General features: G+C 45.3%; 1 protein-coding gene across 1 annotated transcript; it reads left to right on the top strand.

Moving 5' to 3' along the window:
• Positions 1-10,224: 10,224 nt before the first annotated feature.
• LOC119461365 (cystatin-A2) lies at positions 10,225-17,564 on the top strand. Its single transcript, XM_037722648.2, has 3 exons — positions 10,225-10,460; positions 16,080-16,181; positions 17,144-17,564. The coding sequence occupies exons 1-3, from the start codon at positions 10,383-10,385 to the stop codon at positions 17,264-17,266; spliced, it is 303 nt and encodes a 100-aa protein (XP_037578576.1). The 5' UTR covers positions 10,225-10,382; the 3' UTR covers positions 17,267-17,564.
• The last annotated feature ends 1,678 nt before the right edge of the window (positions 17,565-19,242 follow it).

The raw sequence follows: 19,242 nt of genomic DNA, 5'->3' as shown, positions 1-19,242 counted from the left end.
TCTTCGCTCGTAAGCTAGCAGATAACGACAACAGGTATACCTTGGGAGGGGCGGTTTAAGTGCTATCACAGCGCGCATTTCTCTCCATTCAAGACTTATCAATTGAAAAAGAGATATATGCACACATTCACTTGATGTCGCAAAAATTGTAGATCACTATGTCATCCATTACAACAGATAAGACAACGTTTAGTCTCCTACAGAAAAGAGTCTGAAATCACACAATAAGGACCGATTGCATCGCCCTCAGAGAAGTGATGTCAATGACGACGCCGGCCTTTCCAGTTCACGTACTCGCTTAACCGCCCCTAGCTGCAACTCAAGTGATCGCGCGCACGCGCGCACTCACGCGTAGCTTATCGAACTCACCGCAAGTCTTTTCTTGAAACATGGGCTTTCGTCAGCGACATTATTTCCCCGAATAACCTACTTGAAGGCATGATTAAATGAGTCACCTACCAAAATGATAGAGTGGGCTGCTCTGCTTTCGGTCCACAATAGTGCTTATTTCAACAGAGAGGAAACTAAATAGTACGTTGATATCTATGATGCTATACTCGCGGACAACTTTCTGTGGCAATGAAGGGAAAGCTACGGAGGCAAAGCGCGCACAAGTGAGAGCGCTTCTGAAATGAGTCCCGCCTTTTTATTCACGTTGGTTTAGGCTGGGGAAGATAAAACATAAACAGCTTATTAGCAACAGCTAAATACGACAGAACACACCACTGAGTGCAAAAATTTACTTGTTTTGCGGCTTTTCCCTTCCGCGTCTGGGCCAACGCGAAACCACCGCCCGTGGAAGCTGCGTCGATTCAGCGTCTGTTCCGAGCAGCCAAAAGCACTGTCACACGCTGCCGGACTACTTGGCGCGGTAACACATGCGCAGTATCCACGCGCCCGTAGCTTAGAGCACTGCGCGGGCTCGGGCTTACCCGAAAGCCCGGGTCCGGCCCGGCCCCGTGGCCGGGCCGGACCGGGTAGAGGAGTTTTTTCACGGGCTCGGGCCGGGCTCGGGCACGGTGTGTGCTTTTTGACCCGGGCCGGGGCCGGGCTCGGGTTTTATGACGCGGGCCCGGGCCGGGCTCGGGCTTTCTGCGAGTTATTCTCGGGCTTCTCAACTCTGAAAAACATGTATTTTTCGGTCTCGGGCCGGGTTCGGGCCGGTTTCGAGTCGGGCTTGGGCCGGGCTCGGGCATAAGGTAAAGGGGTGGCGGGCCGGGCCGGGCGGGTAACGTAGATTATTTCCGGGCCCGGGCCGGGCCCGGGTCTCGCCATAAAAGTTTTGATCGGGCTCGGGCGGGCCGCCCAATGTGAAAACGGGCCCGGGCCGGGCCCGGGCCGCAAAGATCGGCCCGTGCAGTGCTCTACCGTAGCTTTCCCTTCATTGCCACAGAAAGTTGTCCGCGAGTATAAGTATGCCTCGAGTGCGAGATCCTGCGAAGTGGCAACTTTAGCTCCCACTATAGTAAAACGTTATCGATTACATTTACGATGAAATCTACAATATAACTCTTATATGCGTATTTTTAGGTCTCTCGCAGGAGTAGTTGCGAACTTTGTTATATCAAACTTTGTTATAGTCATTAACAACCTTGGAATTCAGTACAAGCTCCACCCACAAAAACGCCGTGAGCCTACCCTTCACCTCCAAAATAAAAAAAAAAGCCGAGCTGCAGCCGGAGTCCGCTCACAGCTTAATCACTTTGCTCTGCTAATGTAAATGCTAAGCTAATTGGAAAATAAAAGCTCATTGCTTCAAACTAGAATATTATCTCTGGCTTTGCCGAGACGTTCAGTTTTCATCCTAAAACCCTACACAAAGACATATCTGCGCGGACAAAACAGCTGTTTTATGCACGCAGAACAGCTTGACGTAACGGAAGAATCAAACCTAATTAGCTGGCCCAACAAAATAGTGTTCTTACATGCACACTGCAACAGTGTTTTTGAAGTGGAAGTGGCAAAGCCAGTGCCAAGCAGACCCCTTTTACTGTTTTGTTTATATCGAGTACGATGCACTGCATGTGCGATACGTGATATTGTACTCCGTATATGCACCGGTATTGATACATACAACAGCTGTACGCGTGCCTACGGGTGAATAAATTTTCTCGTTATCTACGCAAATTGTGCTTAAGTTGAACAGCGCACTTACAATCTTTTATTCTTAGGTTGGCACTGATGATAGGTGACGTAAGCGCTATGCAAATGTGAGATAACAAAATAAGATCGAGCATGCTTGAACACGACCTGCAGCAGCGTTCAACCTGCCCTGACATTGATCTGCACTGACTCGAGGATGTTGTAAAGTGCGCTTGTGACAGGAGTAAAACTTTCACTGCTCTGGTCATCTTTGTGCATCACTTTTGCAACAATGGGTCATTTTTGTCCCTTCCACAATAGTGCACGTTGGAATACGGAAAGTTGGTAATCAGCGCCATCTCTAATTATGCTAAATGTTCATGCAAAAAGGGAAATGAGGGATATAGTGATGTCCTGCCCCATCTTAGCAGAAGTACACTCTACAATACGCATCCCGACAGTCCTCGTGTTGAAAAACGAGTGCCAGGAGGAGAATGATGATGACTAGTTGCAAGCAGAACTTGCCGTGCAAATGTATGACGGCACTGGCTCCACCCGAGAGTCTCGTTTTAACTTCTGTGGAGTAAATGCCACACAGTTACATGTGGCATAAGCCTGTCGCTTATCACAAACGCTTTTGAGGGATGAACAAGGCGGCGAGACGGAGTTAAGGTAAGATGCCATCACTCCGCTAGGTTCGCTCTATACTGGCAACTGGCAACTGGTGGCAAGTACTTCTAAACGTCACCACGCGCGGGATAAATCGGTCTAACAAACTTCAGTGAGAGGCTAAACACCTCCCTCCTGAATATCCCGTGCCACTGCAGGAAGACTAACTCCCGCATTCAGAAATGCATCTCAACTTGAAGTCCATGCTTGTCTTGATTTAAATGACGCCTGATGTAAACGTACGCAAGACGCTCATTGCGTTTCCTTCAGCGCATCCACGATAGGCGTCATTTATATCAAGTCAAGCATGGGATTCTAGTTAAGATGCATTTCTGAATACGGGGGGTAAGTCCTCCATGGCAGAGCACGGAGCCGCTTTATGCGTTTCGCCCCTTCAAGGCGAATATTTTCGCTCGTTGACAAACTCTGAACTCTGGTGAGTCTAACAAGTAATGTTTCACGTTCTCATGATCGTGACTAAACGGACACGCTGGTGATATTGACAGTGCTATCTTGCGCCGCCACGCCGGAGTTGACGCTGACAGTGTACGAATACGATGAAATATAGGGAGGCATCTGCTCGGCTAAGCCCCTTGGTCACACAAGGTTGGTAACGTGGTGACCCCAAAGATCAAAAATGGTTCAGGATAGCTGTTCTGAAAAGTCGTTTAGTGTCCTGAGTCAATCTCATCGTTGACCTATCCGTCGGTACTTGGCGATCAAGACTGTCAGCAGCTTCGTTTTCAGACACGCCGATTTGCGAGGGAAGCCACTGGAATTTCAGGTAGAATCCTAAACAGCGTAGGAGCTTAGGCTGCAGAATGACCGCTGTCGGTACTGCCTGGACCCAGGCTTGCAGTCAGATAGTAATATCACCACCGGTTACACAGGGCAAGACATTAAGCTTCCCCAAAGCAGCTTCAACTTCAACATTTGCAATGACTGCTGTAGAAACAATTCGCTCAAGTCAAGCAGCCCACAATGTCACCAGGGATGGTATCACGAAAACAGCAGCATGAACTTCACGTTCCACCTCAAGAGAACCATCAGTGAAGATTTGAAGGTGGTGGCTATACATCTACAAGTGATGGAATACCAAGAACTTGGCTCCTGCCGCAGAAGCATAGTGCTTAGTATCATCGGCGAACAAAACACTCGGCTTTATGAGGCGACACTTGCGTCATGCTCCTCCGGATGTCAGACTTCTGGCGTACAAATCACTTATCAGGCCTAAAGTCGAATATGCGTCACCAATCTGGGACCCATACCAAAATTATCTCGTTAACGCGCTTGAGTCCTTTCAGAATCGTGCTGTAAGATACATTCATTCATCATACTCATATGACGTAAGCATATCAGCCTTAAAAAAGAAATCTGAGTTACAGTCGCTCTCGCACCACGGTAAGATAGGCAGCGTTGGTCTTTTTCACAAGTTCTTCTACAGTTCACTTAATCGTATGCCGTACATCACCCCGCTCGCAAGAATATCACAACGCACTGGTCATCCGCTCCAAGTTTTAAAACCACGCTCACACACAACTACCTTCTCTGCTTCATTTTGTTGTCGAACAGCGACAGATTAGAATGCCCTTCCCCACCACGTTGTATCTACAAGTAGTCTCCGCACGTTCATGGCTGATCTCTCTTCTGTTTTGCCAAATTAATTACCCTTTTTGTACAAAATCATAATTTAATGTGTGCTTTTCATTGCATACAATGTAACCACTTTTTTTTCTCTCAAATGTTCCAGTAGTTATTACGTTGCATTGTTCCTTTCCGATGTTTATTCTGTTTTGCCAAAATAATTATTCTTTCTTATAGAAATTCATCATTTATCGTGTGTGTTTGTTTGCACAGTGTACCTACCATGCTTGAAATGTCGATCCCATTGGTACGATATTTTGTCGCTGTTCGACAAAAAAATGAAGCAGAGAAGGTAGTTGTGTGTGAGCGTGGTTTTAAAACTTGAAGCGGATGACCAGTGCGTTGAATTTTTCGCTGCATGACGTACCCCACTCCTTATGTAACACCCCTGAAAAGGGGCCTTTAAGGAAATATACTTAACTGAACTGAACTGAACTGAACTGAACTTAGTTGTAATGCCACGAATCTTTAGATGACCCTTCAATGGTTAAACGGACGACGGATGCTCCTGTCTATTTATTCATGGCCAAGGACTCTGAGTGCATTGAAAGCAACAAAAACGACATTTAGTCCTTCTCAGAGGCGCTGGCGCAGAGCTCTCCCATTGCCGGACTCGCTTAAACGGCAAAACTGCGTTGATAGTTTCTAAGATGTAGCAAACACAGAGGTGTGCTATCAGGGCTCATTTAGCACCTTTTCATTCGCTGTTGCCCGAGATATAAGAGCGAATCTGAGGCCTTTTCAATGCAGGATCTCCAATACGTTGTATGGCGTCTGCGATGATGAGATGAGAGGCAGCCAGCGAAGCATTCGGTACACAACAAGGGCTGTGTATGCAGCTTGGTCATGAACGTCGGATGGCTTTTCCAATGTGCACCGGCACTTCGGACTTTAACGCATTTAAAATCAATGTAATTTCATGTAACGTAACCACGTGGGGAGGGCAAAAGACTACCAGCATCATCTGCGCGCAGACGCTCGCACCCTTCGCACACACCTGAGCGGTTCAAGCGGAATAATACGTTGACCACCGCAGCTGCTAACTACGACGCATCACTAATTGCGCTACGTCGCATGACTGTGAGTCAGATGCTGAGGACTGCTCACCAGCAAGAAATGCTGATGAACAACAATGAACAACAACACAAAACGACACGGTTTGCCTAGATAGAGTACATCGTGCGATATACCTCGGCCGATGTCGGTAAACACAGACGACACGGACGCAGCGCGCGCACTCACGTGTGGTCTTATCAACGATCGACAGGCTTTATCGATCGCAGACTAATTCGGCGAATGACCTGTTGCGGAAGAACACCGACGGCGGCAGATTTTATTGTGTGGTCTGCAGTCCACTTAGCGAAAGGGTTGGCACATGCGTGACGGGACGAATAAAAGCGATGCGCTATTTTCAATAAAACAGCATTCTTGCAGTATCGTTCAATTATCTGATTCTTGCTAATTATAAAAAGTATAAAATTGAATAGGGCAAACCAGAGCTAGTAACACATTTTATAGAACCTAAAGGTGCGTGGATGAACGCTATAACGCAACCGTTAAACAAAGTTAGGTAGTTCGTTCACGTTTGAAGTTTCGGCCACTATTTTTATAATATGGCTTCAAATTTGTATTGACAGCACTTTTCAAAAGAAAATATAACTTTTATTTATTTATTTATTTATTTATTTATTTATTTATTTATTTATTAACGCGATAGCGTTTAGGGCCCCATGTCGCAGAAAATCCGGCGGCGGCAACCGGCGTGTGATCGCGGGTGGCGGAGAAAATCATCCAACCACATCGACCGCGCAGGCCCTCCACATGGTGCAAGGTTTTGATAAACAAAAATTGAATTTCTCACAGTGAAATCCGTCAGAAAAATGGTAAAGTACGACTTTCCCATTCGGCGTCGGATTCGCCGTCGGATTGTTTACCAATCGGCGTCGGATTATAATTTGAATGTACGATAAAATCTAATTCTGCTACGAGCAAACACAAATATTGCTACCAGACCTGCGCGCGTCGGGGCAATAGCAAATAATTAATAAAATAATAAAGAAAGTGCTAGGACCTTCACATTTTAATATAAGACCACTTATATTGCCCCTGGAAAAACGTCTTTCTAGCAATGCATTTCAGTTTAAAAGTGAAGCCGACTTTAAGGGGATCGGTGTAAGCTTGGTCTTTGTAAGCTGGCTTTTCAACATTCAGTGTTTCAGTGAATGAAGCCTACTTGCCGTATGTGAACGATGCGATGCAAACGGGCCCGATAACGCTATCGCGTTCCACTCTTAAAAGCTAAGATTAAGCGTCCTCCGAGATTTTTATTTATTTATTTATTTATTTATTTATTTATTTATTTATTTATTTATTTATTTATTTATTTATTTATTTATTTATTTATTTATTTATTTATTTATTTATCTCAGCTAGGTTTATTGGTTCTCTTAAATGAAGGTTCAGTAAAGGGAAGCACTCATACCGGCGATCGTTGGCGTAAGAAACAAGACAATAAGTAAACTCTTCAGCATTAAAATTAATTGCGTCGGTGAACTAACCACATTACTAAACATCCCAGTGGTTAGCACTTGCAGAGGTTTTTTTTTTTTACTTTTCTTTTCTTTTTTTTTTTCGTTAGTATAGAGTACGTATATAGTACACGTGTTCCTGACATTCGGGATCTTTCCCCAGAAAAGCGTATCCGTCACAGAAGAGTAACGCATAAACTTCAGAATGAATGCGCATGTAAATAAATGTGTGCTCCCTACGTAAATGAGGAAATTATAAAAGAAGACGTTCACCCTTCCAAGTCCGTGTCGGTTCATGCCCTTGTTTACAACCTACTCGAAAACTTTGACCTTGCGAGACCAGCTGAGACCAAACAAACAATACAATGGCGACAGGAAACAACAAAAAGCGGCGAAAAATATGCGATACAGCAAAATAAAAAAAATTTATTGCGGCAAGAACAAGCAATCAGAAAAAAACAATAATAATAACCATTTAAAGGCAACGCACGACGGGATATCATTTTACGAGACATAGTATTTTTTTCTTTCGTTTTTTTCACCGTAATCAAAAACCAGCTGAATACACGCACATATACAACGCACATATATCACGAGACGGCAAAACTGTAAAGATACGCTTAATATTATGATCGTGAAGAAATACTACGCAATAAATAGGTACCACACGATTGCAGAACAATTTCACTATCGTTGAACGTAAATAAATTTTTAAAAAATTGAGTACCAAATTTCAATCTGATTTCATAAGCAAATTTCGCAAAATAACATGGTGTTTCTCTGTTGGGAATGACAGCGTAAATGAGGTAAAGTAAGGCTTTATGCATCAAAAACAAAAAAATATATATCGTTCTTTTATTTGGCGGGTTTCAGTATTGTGTCGAGAACCACGCCAGGCAAATTATACAGCCGAGCCCTCAACTATGTTATGACTGTCTTTTTTTTTTATGTCAATGTATACGAAAGAGATTTAGTCACCTTATAGCGGTTATGGTTTCTTCTCTTTGCGTGGTTTTACAGTATAAACACCTTACTGATTAGCGCCCACTTATGTTCGTCGTCTCAGGAGGGAAGGAGAGCTATATAACGCGTCCAAGGAAAGCGTAACTAGTTGCCCTAACGAGAACCAGTGCCGTTGTTGAAACGTTAGCTCCACGCTGCGGCTGCCTTGTTCACAGACCTTTTGTTTGTTGTTTAATAACTGCAGATAAACGGAAAGGTAAGCTACATCAGAGATGGCGAAACCAAATATGTAGTTAAAAAATGCGAACTACACCCATTTCCCCACAAATATAGATACGCACGTACCCCAAACACACAAACACACTCTCCACACACACAAAAAAAAGAAACGTAAATGAAAACTATACAAAAATAAAGCTAACCAAAAGAAAGTTCCCACGAAAAAAAGTACATGGCCACGGTGCAATAACAACACGCGAACACACAAATGTCAATCTTCAAGTAGTCATCATCACTTTAAATCTAAATCTTCAGATGCTGGTATTCTCGGAAGATCACCCTCGAGGATACTTTCACCTTTCATAAATTTCACTTGGCTATCACCGGACCCGTCGGCGGCTACGAGTAAAACCGTTCCCGACACTGTGTCACTAATGCTGTCGCTCTTAGCTAGAGCTCATTCACATTGGCGACTCGCGGTCGTTTTGGGCGAAAAGCGACTGTTTTGGGTCAGTCACTCGCTGCTCGATCACCAGTCTAAATAAGCCCTTAGACGCCGAAGCGATCAGCGATTTAATCTCGCGAACTCTCACAAGATAGTTATCCCTGAAAGTGGCCTTCCGAGAATACGGCCATTGTGTCCGATTTGTCTTGTTCTGTCTAACGTGTCACATTGTAGCTGCGCAGCCCATATGTGCAGCGGCTAGGCGTTCGAATTTCATTTCGCCTCAAACGACGCTGACCACTGGTGCTGTTAGGCTCAGCCGCAAGAACCACGCGATCCATTCACATGAGCTGCGCAGTTCGCAAAGCGATGCACAAAGCAAAACTTCTTGACAGCCTCATGAAAACTTAGTTTTATAGCCCCGCCTAAATGAGGCACTTATTCCACGAGGCCTAGCGTGTGGTAATAATGTTCGCGTGTGGACATGGTCATATTCCATTAGGCCTAGCGTGTGGTCATGTTCAGTGCCAGCGGCATAAAATGATATATCAAAACAAGGTTTCCAATATTGAAGATTATAACACTGAAAGCTTTTGAAAGCCTTCATATATTGTTGCCGGTGAACCTTTCTTTTTTTTCCTTTCTAATGTACGAGTATATGTTGTGGCGGTGGGTATTCAAATGGTGTTCTATCGCAGGTTCTGTGCGTTCTCTTTCGGGCGTGCCAGACTCGCTGAATACGAATTTACGGTATACTCTGAAAGCAACTATATTATTTCTTAAAGCGACCATCTGCTATGTATTCTATAGAAAAGGAAAAATACAGGCACTACCTCCGCATCTTATTCTCCCGCGCTATTTTTAAAAATCAAGCATGGCAAAACCGCATGTCTAAATTATTACTATGTGTCTTGTCATCACAACGTTTGAAAGTGAAGCAGCTAATGTAAGATATTTTTGAGGATGTATAAAAGAAATGTGGAGCTTCTTACATCATATGTGCGCCCCGCGTTAGGTTTGCTCACTAACCACTGCGTTGTCATTACGTCACCCATAAATTAAATTATGTGCATTGAACACGCAATGACTGAAAGCGCATGCAAAGCTTGCTGCACGCGTTTGACCTCACCGGCCACAAAATGGCCGGAAATGATTCACTCAGGTTCCGTTCTGTGGAAGCATCCGTCACGCACAAAATTGGCCGGGGCAAGGTACACGTAGAACCATTTATTTACTTTCTTTTTTTTTCACTTACCCAACAAATCACACTGTAAATAACTGATGCTTTTACCGCCCAGTGATAAGGTAACACTACAAACACACTAAACCAGCGCACGTGAGCTAACTCCACACGTGACTCCCGCGCCAGACAACAACACGAAAGCCTCCGTAGTCCTTCCACTCGTTATACATCACTGCTTTTACCGCTATCCTTCCTATCTTCAGCCACGTTTATCGGCAAAAGGCGGGGAGGAAGGCATTACTAACACGGCCCGTTTCGGATAGGCCTTCGATGCCTCACGTTTGCAGTCAGCCACGCTGTTATCTGTGAAGCACGAGGGTCTGAGCGCGAGAAACGCGCTGTATCCGTATCGGCAGTGCAAACAATCGCACCGATACGGAGTCCGCGAGTCACAGGTGTCCGAGTCGAGACGTCAGGGTTCATTGTTGTGTGACCGCCCGCACGCCCCTCAACTCCCACTCGAGACGTTAAAAGGGGGGCGTGCGTCGGAACTCGGAGCATTGCCGAAGGAGCGGTGAACTCTGCCTGCCTGCCTGCCTGCCTGCCTTGCGAGCGTATACGCCACACATCCCATAACCGAGTAGACACAATGGCTGCCCCACGAGTCGGCGGACTGTCCCAGGAACTGAAGCCTGCCGATGCCCAAGTGCAGGAAATCTGCGAGAAGGTATATTGACGGCGTCGCTTTTCATTCATTCATTCATGTCCCGATCGAAGCGCGAGATATATTGGAGTATTTTAGCATAGAACTTTGTACCGTAACCGATACTGTTATTCCCTAACATGTGCATGCGCGCAGATACCGCTTTACCCCAATTGCTCATTCGCCGAACGGTAGATTATTTTATCATAGCGTTAACAGTCTAACGTTACCGATACCACTTTCCCCCAATGCGCATGCGCAATTGGGGGAACGCAGCATTGGTAATAGTATAAGGCTAACGCCTATAGGACTATCGTTTCCTAAATAAGAATCGATTTAAGGCGCACGCTTACAGCAGATTCAGCCTACCACAACACGGCCAGTAAAGTTTACAGCTGCGCGAATTAGCCTACGGACTGCGAGACAGGCCGGGCACATTGTAAAGAAAGTACGCTCGTTCGTTCCCTTTCTTAATGCACTGTCCCTCGTGTACTTCGTCCCAAATGAAAACTGGCTAAGTTTAACTTTATTAAATATCGTAATGCAATGTAAATAACGTACCGTCTTTATTTCTGCTTTTAATGCGCATCTTGATCTGGCAAATTAAGATATAATCTAATCAAATCATCATTTTTCACTTGCAACGCACAAGAATTCACCGCCTATATATTCACAACACTTTTCGTTAGTAAGTATTCTTCACCATTGACCGGTCGTCTTTCACTAATACTATGCCCAGCTTCAGAATTAGCTGCAACTCTCTTACGGACAATTCTAGCACGAAAGCTTTTCGTGAGTGCGTACCCCAGAAGAGTAGCTGTTACAATATTCCGCTGTGGGCGTACGCACCGACCTTTCAATTATACTCCGGAGACAGCCGTCCAGTAAGGCAGAAATATATTACGAGCTAGCTGATAACATCCCCTGAAATAAAGCCTACTCTACAGACTGACGCAGCCAGATAACTTAGGAGGAAGAGGAAAAGGAGAGAGAGAAAGAGAGCGAGTTTAGTCAGAGCAAGGCCGTCTGGCTACCCTGTATACTTCAGATAAGGGGTATCGGTAATTAAATATAATATAAGGAAACCCGTAATATGAAAGGAAACAACGTGAGTGAGAGAGAAAGGGGAAGAAAATACCTTACGTATGCCAGTCCGATAAACTCATGTACCAAAGACAGCGAAGCTGAATACACTGGATTACACGTAATCGTACACCCTCCAGAAATAAAAAGGTGTCTGTTTTGCCACCACCCGAAATCTAGACGGAGACATTGCAAACGCCGGACCGGCTTAACCATATCCAGCGCAATGCCTTCAGTGCACTCGATCTTCTTCAATTGCTTGACTATATCCGAGCTTCCTACTTCAATAGTCTGCGTTATATCCGACGGGTATCGATGTGTATACTGCGCCGGCTCAACCGCCACCGGTGTCTCCATGGTCACACGTGCCGATGGCCGGGTATGAATGCGTCGAAGCCGTGATTTAGTAATAGCTCTTTAACTGCACGCCGACCACCAGTAGCGCGTTCTCACTAATGCACTGGTTCGATGCTCCTACGCAGGCTGAATGCTTGGCATTCTTTTTTTTTTTTTTCACATTTGCACGCCGCTGCATGCTAGCTGTCACTGCCGCTGCAAGCAAACTGTCGTGGAACTCCTTCAAGAGAACTTCACTGTAAAAGTTCTGCCAAGCGCCGCCACTGCTGATTGAACTCGTTCTTCTGTATACCAGTGTGCAGTTGAAAGCCCGGCGCGCTTAGCACTGCGCTCATCGGGCAGCCCTGGCGAATCGCGCAGACTCTGAGAGAGTGTCTGTGCATGTGTTTCGGAAACCACGAGACGGCGGCAATATAGAGGACGAAGAAGACGTCGCGCGTTGTGCGTCACGAAGTTGTTTATTGAGGAGATGGCGATGACCCGCGGCGAGAACGTACTGCTGTAGCCCTTTTATCCGCGTTTTGGCAGCAGTGTGTTCATTACCTCAGAAAACTGCGCGTCGTGAATTTTTGACAGTCAAGTTGTCCAAGGAAAAAGAAGCATTTGGTCACGTAGTATACATCTACAGGCAGATGACCTACTACAGATGTTCTTAGTGTGTTCAAATATGAGGAACGCGCCCCATGTGTCGAGCTCACGTATATCTGGCTTTCTTCTTGTAGTGTAATTCACTTGTCAGATAATCTAATTGCACAGCAAAATTGGTGCTAGGTGAAGAGTTTCATATATTAACGCGATAGCGTTAAGGGCCCCGTGTCGCAGAAAACACGATGCCGACACCTCCGTCGGTGTCGGCACCCGTGGCATCCGTGGCGGCAGAAATTCATCCCGAACCACCCCGATCACACAGGCCCTCCGCGTGGCGCAAGGGGTTAGTGAACAAAAATTGAATTTCTCAAAGTAGAATCCGTCAGAAAAATCGTAAAGTACGACTTAACTACAACCTACAGACACGACAGCGTCGGATTGTAATTTGAATGTGCGAGAAAAAACAACATAATTCTGTTACGAGGAAACTCCAAACACAAATCCCTTTTCCAGCATTTCTACCATAACAACAGCGGCGCGCTCGGGTAGGTTACTTGCGAAAACCCGATCCAGAGGGCGCTCGCCTCCTCGGCAGCGTAAAACGGTAGCGGCGCGCAGAGGCGAAGGTGGAGAAAAAAGAAAGCTGCAGTTGCCGGCAAGCCTGACAAGCATTCAGAGATCTTTGAATGCTATCGCGTTCCACTGTTAAAGCCGAAGCTTAAGCGTCCTTTAAATTTTTCATGGGCTATATTGCAACTTTCGTAGTTCTGGATGACTTCTTGGGCGCTCTGTTTGTAAACATAGAAGTGGTCTTTGGCTGGAGGAATCAGTTTGGTGAAGGTAGCCCAAGGAGGTTTGCAGTAATCGCTCACGTCATTTAATGTTTTCTTAGAAAAAAATTGTCGTTTCGTGAAAATAGAAAAATAAAACCGTTTGCTGTACTTTTTTCCATTTAAATAGGCTAAGTATATTAAAAGGCATACGTAGTTCGCCAAATAGTTGAACGTCTTTATTTATTTTATTCAGTACCTACAAATATTTGAAAAATATTAAAGCAAGAACATATGCGGCAGCCAGTGCGCCTATAGGGGTTATGCTGCGATGAGTGTATACAGCGCTGCTGCAGTATGCGACGTACGCAACATATGAACGTTGCCTACGCTGGTTCCTGCATTTTAATGTTGATGGAAATGAATCATCAATGCAGTAATGAACATTTACTAAATACATCTGAGGAGAGAATTTAATGTGGCGTTCTACAGCTAAGCAGTTAGAAGCGTTCGAAAAACATTATGTGCGTGCTCTGCAAGGAGGGGAGGTAGGTGTTCTCAGGGTGGTGGCGTCGGAGAACTATATAGATAATTCACGGAGTTTATATTTAGAGAGAATGTGAGGCATGTTAGGGGTCATGCGCCGAAATATTTTGAAGTTCGTGGTTATTTTGGGACTAAAATATTGCTAAACGCACTTTTTCTACCGGTTTAGAGGATACATGCTTATAAAGTTCCCTGCTTATCCTGATGAAGCGAGAGGCGCTAGCCCTATCATCTATCCAGAGAATGGCCACCATATTATGGGTGACGTGGACCGGAAGTTTCATCTGTTGTTGGTTAATTACAAGCTTTGTAGAAAATTACTTATACGAGCGTTCCAGTGTTTTACAAGCGTATACTATACCAATCGCGCAGGAAGGACGTTTGCCCAATGTACTGAAAGAACTCGACGAGTCACACAGTGCCAGGTAAATACGGGCTTTGCAAAAAAAAAGAACACATGCCTTCGCAGCATGTGTGCAAATTCGTACTTTAAGGACAGCGAAGCTGAAGAAGGGAGTTCTCAAATCTTTTGGAAGTCTTAGGGGTATGTTTTGCCACTCGTCGAAATCATACCCAAGAATTTGCACATGGTTCACTATACCCGGCGCAATTACTTCGTTATACGCGACTCTCTTTATGTACTTCAGTATATTAACAGACTTATACCTGTGTTTTCCCGTTGATATTGTTATACATATACATGAAATAAATTTATATGGAAGCATTTAATATATATATATATATATATATATATATATATATATATATATATATATATCCAGCCGTCATAGTCATTACAAAGGGGTCGCTCTTTAAGGACGTGCATTGATAGCTGATAGCGGGCGCGTAGCTCATGTCACAAGCGGTCCGAGTGAGGCTCCTTGGAGATACCGGCCGCCGAGAGGAATGCCCGTCAGCTAGAGCATTCTTTTCAGTAAACAATGGTACACTCGGCGGTAATGCATGCAGTTCCACTCAACGTGAAAGCGGGGGAAGTGCGGAGCAGTGATTCACCGGTGTTTCCCTTGTGTTTTCGTTGTGTTTATCTTGTTTTATCCTTTGTTTATCTTGTGTTTAGCAATCCATCATCCGTTTTGACACCTGCGCTAAGGCACAGCTGCATGGGAACCGCCACGCACATGGAGCCAAAGCCTTTGCTGACGATAGTTAGAAGCGAAATTAACGAATTTATGTTAATTAGTACGCTTAATGCATGATTATTCCTGTCTTTTAAGTTATTCTTAATCATGTTAGTTTGCCTCGCTGTAAAAGCGCGCACGTCCCAAAGTCTGCATGTCTGCAAAGTGTGTCACGAAGTCTGCATGTCTTCGGAAATTAAGCAGAGAAACACGTTTAGGGCTTCCTATGCTGAGGACGGTCTGCAGACCAGTGTCCCAGGATTCTCTCTTCCGACATTGGGCAATCGCCTATAGTCCACTTATTGTGTACACCAGCCGTGTACTTCGGAAGCTACATGGATGTATTGCAGCATGTGTTTTGGAGGCACCATAAGGCAGTACGGCAGCGGACGAAGAAGGCGTTGCGTGCATCGGAAAAAAAAAAAAAAACGAGAATGCTTAGCGAGAAACCGTTGTTTTGATTACATGCGTACCTTTGATTTGTTTCATTTCGCGGCATTTTGGCTGTTTCGATAAATGCATACGCGCGAGTTACGCAACGATACGAGCTAAACTTAGGAGACACAAAATACTATTATAACTTTTGCCTCTGTGTGTGCATATCGGAAGTGTGTTCATATCAATGCGTACACACCAATGTGTTCTGTGCGTGCATATCAATTTACGGGTGCGTATATAGTTGAATAACCGCAAACACTATCGCAGTGAGAACGAAAGGGCGCAAGAAAGGCGGACAGCGTACGAATATCTGGCGCTCGTGTTTCCGGAACTGAGTATAGCGTCAGCATTAGTCGCAATCACTAAAAAAGAAACACAAATGCAGACAAATATTCAGCGCTAAGTGAAAGCACTTGCGACCACTTCACGTTGTCCGTGCGAAGATTACGAAGCTTTGCCAGACACTGGACGCGCTAAGAGCTCTAATCTCCCATAAGTCAACACGAGTGCAGCGGCACTAAGAATAGTGCCGGAGTCAGCGTACGATAAGGAGTGCTATGTATATTTACAAAACGCGGCAAGCGCTGGGCGCGTACATCTTCAAAGTGCGCGAAAGTATAAACTTTCACGAATGTGCCCGAGCAGCAAGTATATTTCAATCGACCTTTTAGCGCAACGCGCTCGTGACAACTTCAACTAATTCTCACTCCACTGTTTTACAGGTTCGCTCGGATGTCGAGAACAAGCTCGGCCAGAACTTCGAGGAGTTCACGCCCGTCAACTACAGGACTCAGGTCGTGAACGGCACGAACTACTTCGTGAAGGTAAACAGCTCGCATGCGCACTTGCGCACGCGTGACCATTCCTGTTTTCAGCGATCGCATGACGTATACCATAACCTATAAATTGAAACGCGTCAAAAAGAGCAAATGAGAAACTTAACTATAGCGTAAACTCCGACATGCACGCATGCACGCACGCACGCACACGCACACGCACACGCACACGCACGCACACACACACACACACCTATGAATGCGGACTGGGAATCGATAATAGCGAATACTTTTTTTTAGCTTACTTAATTTATTTGTTCGGGTTCACATTTTCGACAAAAGTACGTCTATCCCAACGAAGCTCTCGGGAGTTCGGACAACGCTGCCACAGAAAAGCTGGCGACGACTTCTTAAATTACAAAAATTTTCTTTCGCAAAAGAGGCTTGACAGTGTCGCTTGCACTATAATCTTAAGTTAAGCACGCTTGCTTAACTGATCGGCCGCCGCATGTCAACAAACAGCGCTAACCTACAAACTATACTTTGTAAATGCCGACATTAAATTTCCTTACTTACCCATGCACACTACTAGAATTACTCATATATGGTGTGCATTATGCTATTCTGTTTTAAGCAAAGCGTCAGTTCGAGCCTGTCACATGCTGCGATGAACGTGGGACCTAATTCACAAAGAGTTTAGTTCCTATAGGAGCCGTTAGCAATTGGTCGGCCGCCTAGGCTAACGTGATCGAACGGCCTCAGCTTTTACGAACCGTTCTAGCGTACGAACTTCTGTGAATAAAGGCGAATAGTGTTTCCTTTTTTTTTTTTTTTGTTCTTTATATACCTCTCCCTGTTGTTGGTCTTTATACCTCTCCTTTGTTGTTCCTTTACACCTCTCCCTCCCTTCCTCCTTACTTTCTTTGCAAATTGCATGTTTCTAGAATGCATGTGCTTTCTAATAGCTTGTCAGTGAAATCTTTAACAAATGCATCGCGCGCGCCTCGCAGGTTCGCGTGGGCTCCGACCAGTACGTCCACGTCCGGGCCCACAAGAGCTTTCAGGGCGATGTCACCTTCACCGCCGTCCAGGAGAACAAGTCGCTCGAAGACGAAGTGGAGCACTTTGCCTGAGCGACTATATATGTATATATTCTTCCAAGGAAGTGCAACACTGACTGTGCTCAAGAAGCCAGTCCCTGAGCAATGGACTCAGCCTTTAAGAAAGCGCTGAATCGGTCCCTTCTGAAGCGGTATAATGAAAACAGGCCGTGGCGGCAAAATTAACGGCACCGCTATAGGCTCAGATATGTAAACACGTATGCTAGTCACTTATCCGCGCGGTCTGCTTACTCTTTCGATAACTGCTCTCACACATTTAAAAAAAAGAAGAAAGATGGACACGTATGAATAAAATGCTATTTTAAAAACAGCGCGCGCTGTCTTTATTTCGCAGACACGACGGAATGCTTCTACATTCTCCACACATTGCGCTAAGCCGATTATCCGGCCCGAGGCACCCATTGCGCATGTGCACTTGTCGCCCCTCACGTATAAACGAATTGTGATATTGTGACACGAAATACTGCCGTGCTAACGCTGCAAAAGTGGTCTGGCTTTGTTCCAGCAATGTATGCGGCGCGCGTGTGCATGTGTGGTTGCGTATACGTGTGTGTGCGTGTGCGTTTCTGTGTTTTGTGACTTGTTTCTGCGTGCGTCGTTATTCGTGCACATTGTTGTCTTTTAGCGCCGCATTATTTATGTCCTAGGACAATGCCAGACAAGTACAGTACAAAACGGCGGCCTTTTCACGTTATTGGTACGCAAAAGCGCACATTTCAACGCTATAGCATTTCACGCAGTCGACGAACGACTCTATATATATATATATATATATATATATATATATATATATATGTGTGTGTGTGTGTGTGTGTGTGTGTGTGTGTGTGTGTGTGTGTGTAGAGAGAGTTGCTCCGCTTATATATTTGATAGCTCTTCTAGTCTACGACGTAGCTGTGGGGCCACGAATACGGATAGAGGGTACAAGTGGATAAGAACTTTTATAACAAGTCCATACAGACCCGTAATCGCGAAGACGAATCATGTTCGCTCGCCACGAACGATTGCGCGTGCTATAACAATATCCGCGTATGCATACATGTGTGCTCGTATATGCAGGTAAGTGTCCCAATTAGGTTACGTCAATAACGGTACATAAAATACAGAGCAACATCCAGAACATGAACAACTACCACGTGCAGTCCTTGATCTGATGTGTCTTGAATACTAGCTCTCTATTTCAGGGAAGATTGTTTGATTGCTACTCCACAATATACAGTGTACCTTCTTTCTTGGGTTTTACGTGCCAAAACCAGTTCTGATTATTAGGCACGCCGTACATAGTGGAGGGCTCCGGAATAATTTTGACCACCTGGGATTTTAACGTGCACTACAACGCAAGCACATGGGCGTTTTTGTATTTCGCCTCCATCGAAATGCGGCCGCCGCGGCCGGGATTCGATCCCGCGATCTCGTGCTCAGCAGCTCAACGCCTTAGCTGACTGAGCCACCGCGGCGGCTAATATACATTGTATACCTGTCACTATAGCCCTAGTATTTTGGGAGCAGTTCTCTCCAGAGTGTTTTTCAAGCCGGCGGGCCTCTGCGTTCTTTCATGCCGCGCACAAATCTGAGCTGCTTGTGCAAGTAAACGACGTGTTATTATTTAGTATACTATGACGGCGCCTTCAGAACGCCAAAGAGGTAACGGGGATACCAAAGGTATTTCGCCCCGAGGCCGTAGCCCACAGACCGCCCTGGTCCAGCTTTGATCGGGCCCCCGACTGTTGACGCTATGTCTCCAGGGCCCCCGACTGTCCCGACCTCGGGCGCCCTCTTTTATTATAATCTGGTGCAGGTGGCCTCCTGAGGCCCCCGTTCACCGGTGTTATTTTCATTTTCGTATGCTAACTGATTTCATAGGACCAAATTACGCAGTAAACGTAAATGCGCGTTCTCCTGAGTGACTGACCATGCTGCCGCTGTCGGCTGGAAAGCCCTACAAGGAACCTGCCCCCCATACGCTACATATTTCTGTTGAACACTGT

Source organism: Dermacentor silvarum, chromosome 8 (assembly GCF_013339745.2).
Source record: "Dermacentor silvarum isolate Dsil-2018 chromosome 8, BIME_Dsil_1.4, whole genome shotgun sequence".
In the NCBI taxonomy this organism is placed as follows: Eukaryota; Metazoa; Arthropoda; class Arachnida; order Ixodida; family Ixodidae; genus Dermacentor; species Dermacentor silvarum.
The sequence above is the reverse complement of the archived record's forward strand: the minus strand, read 5'-3'. Positions and strand labels throughout refer to the sequence as shown.

Bases quoted from the DNA above. Each gene is read 5' to 3' on its own strand.
- LOC119461365 (XM_037722648.2), top strand. From the start codon at position 10,383: ATGGCTGCCCCACGAGTCGGCGGACTGTCCCAGGAACTGAAGCCTGCC. The intron at 10,461-16,079 runs GTATATTGACGG...ACTGTTTTACAG, and splicing joins TGCAGGAAATCTGCGAGAAG to GTTCGCTCGGATGTCGAGAA. The intron at 16,182-17,143 runs GTAAACAGCTCG...CGCGCCTCGCAG, and splicing joins GCACGAACTACTTCGTGAAG to GTTCGCGTGGGCTCCGACCA.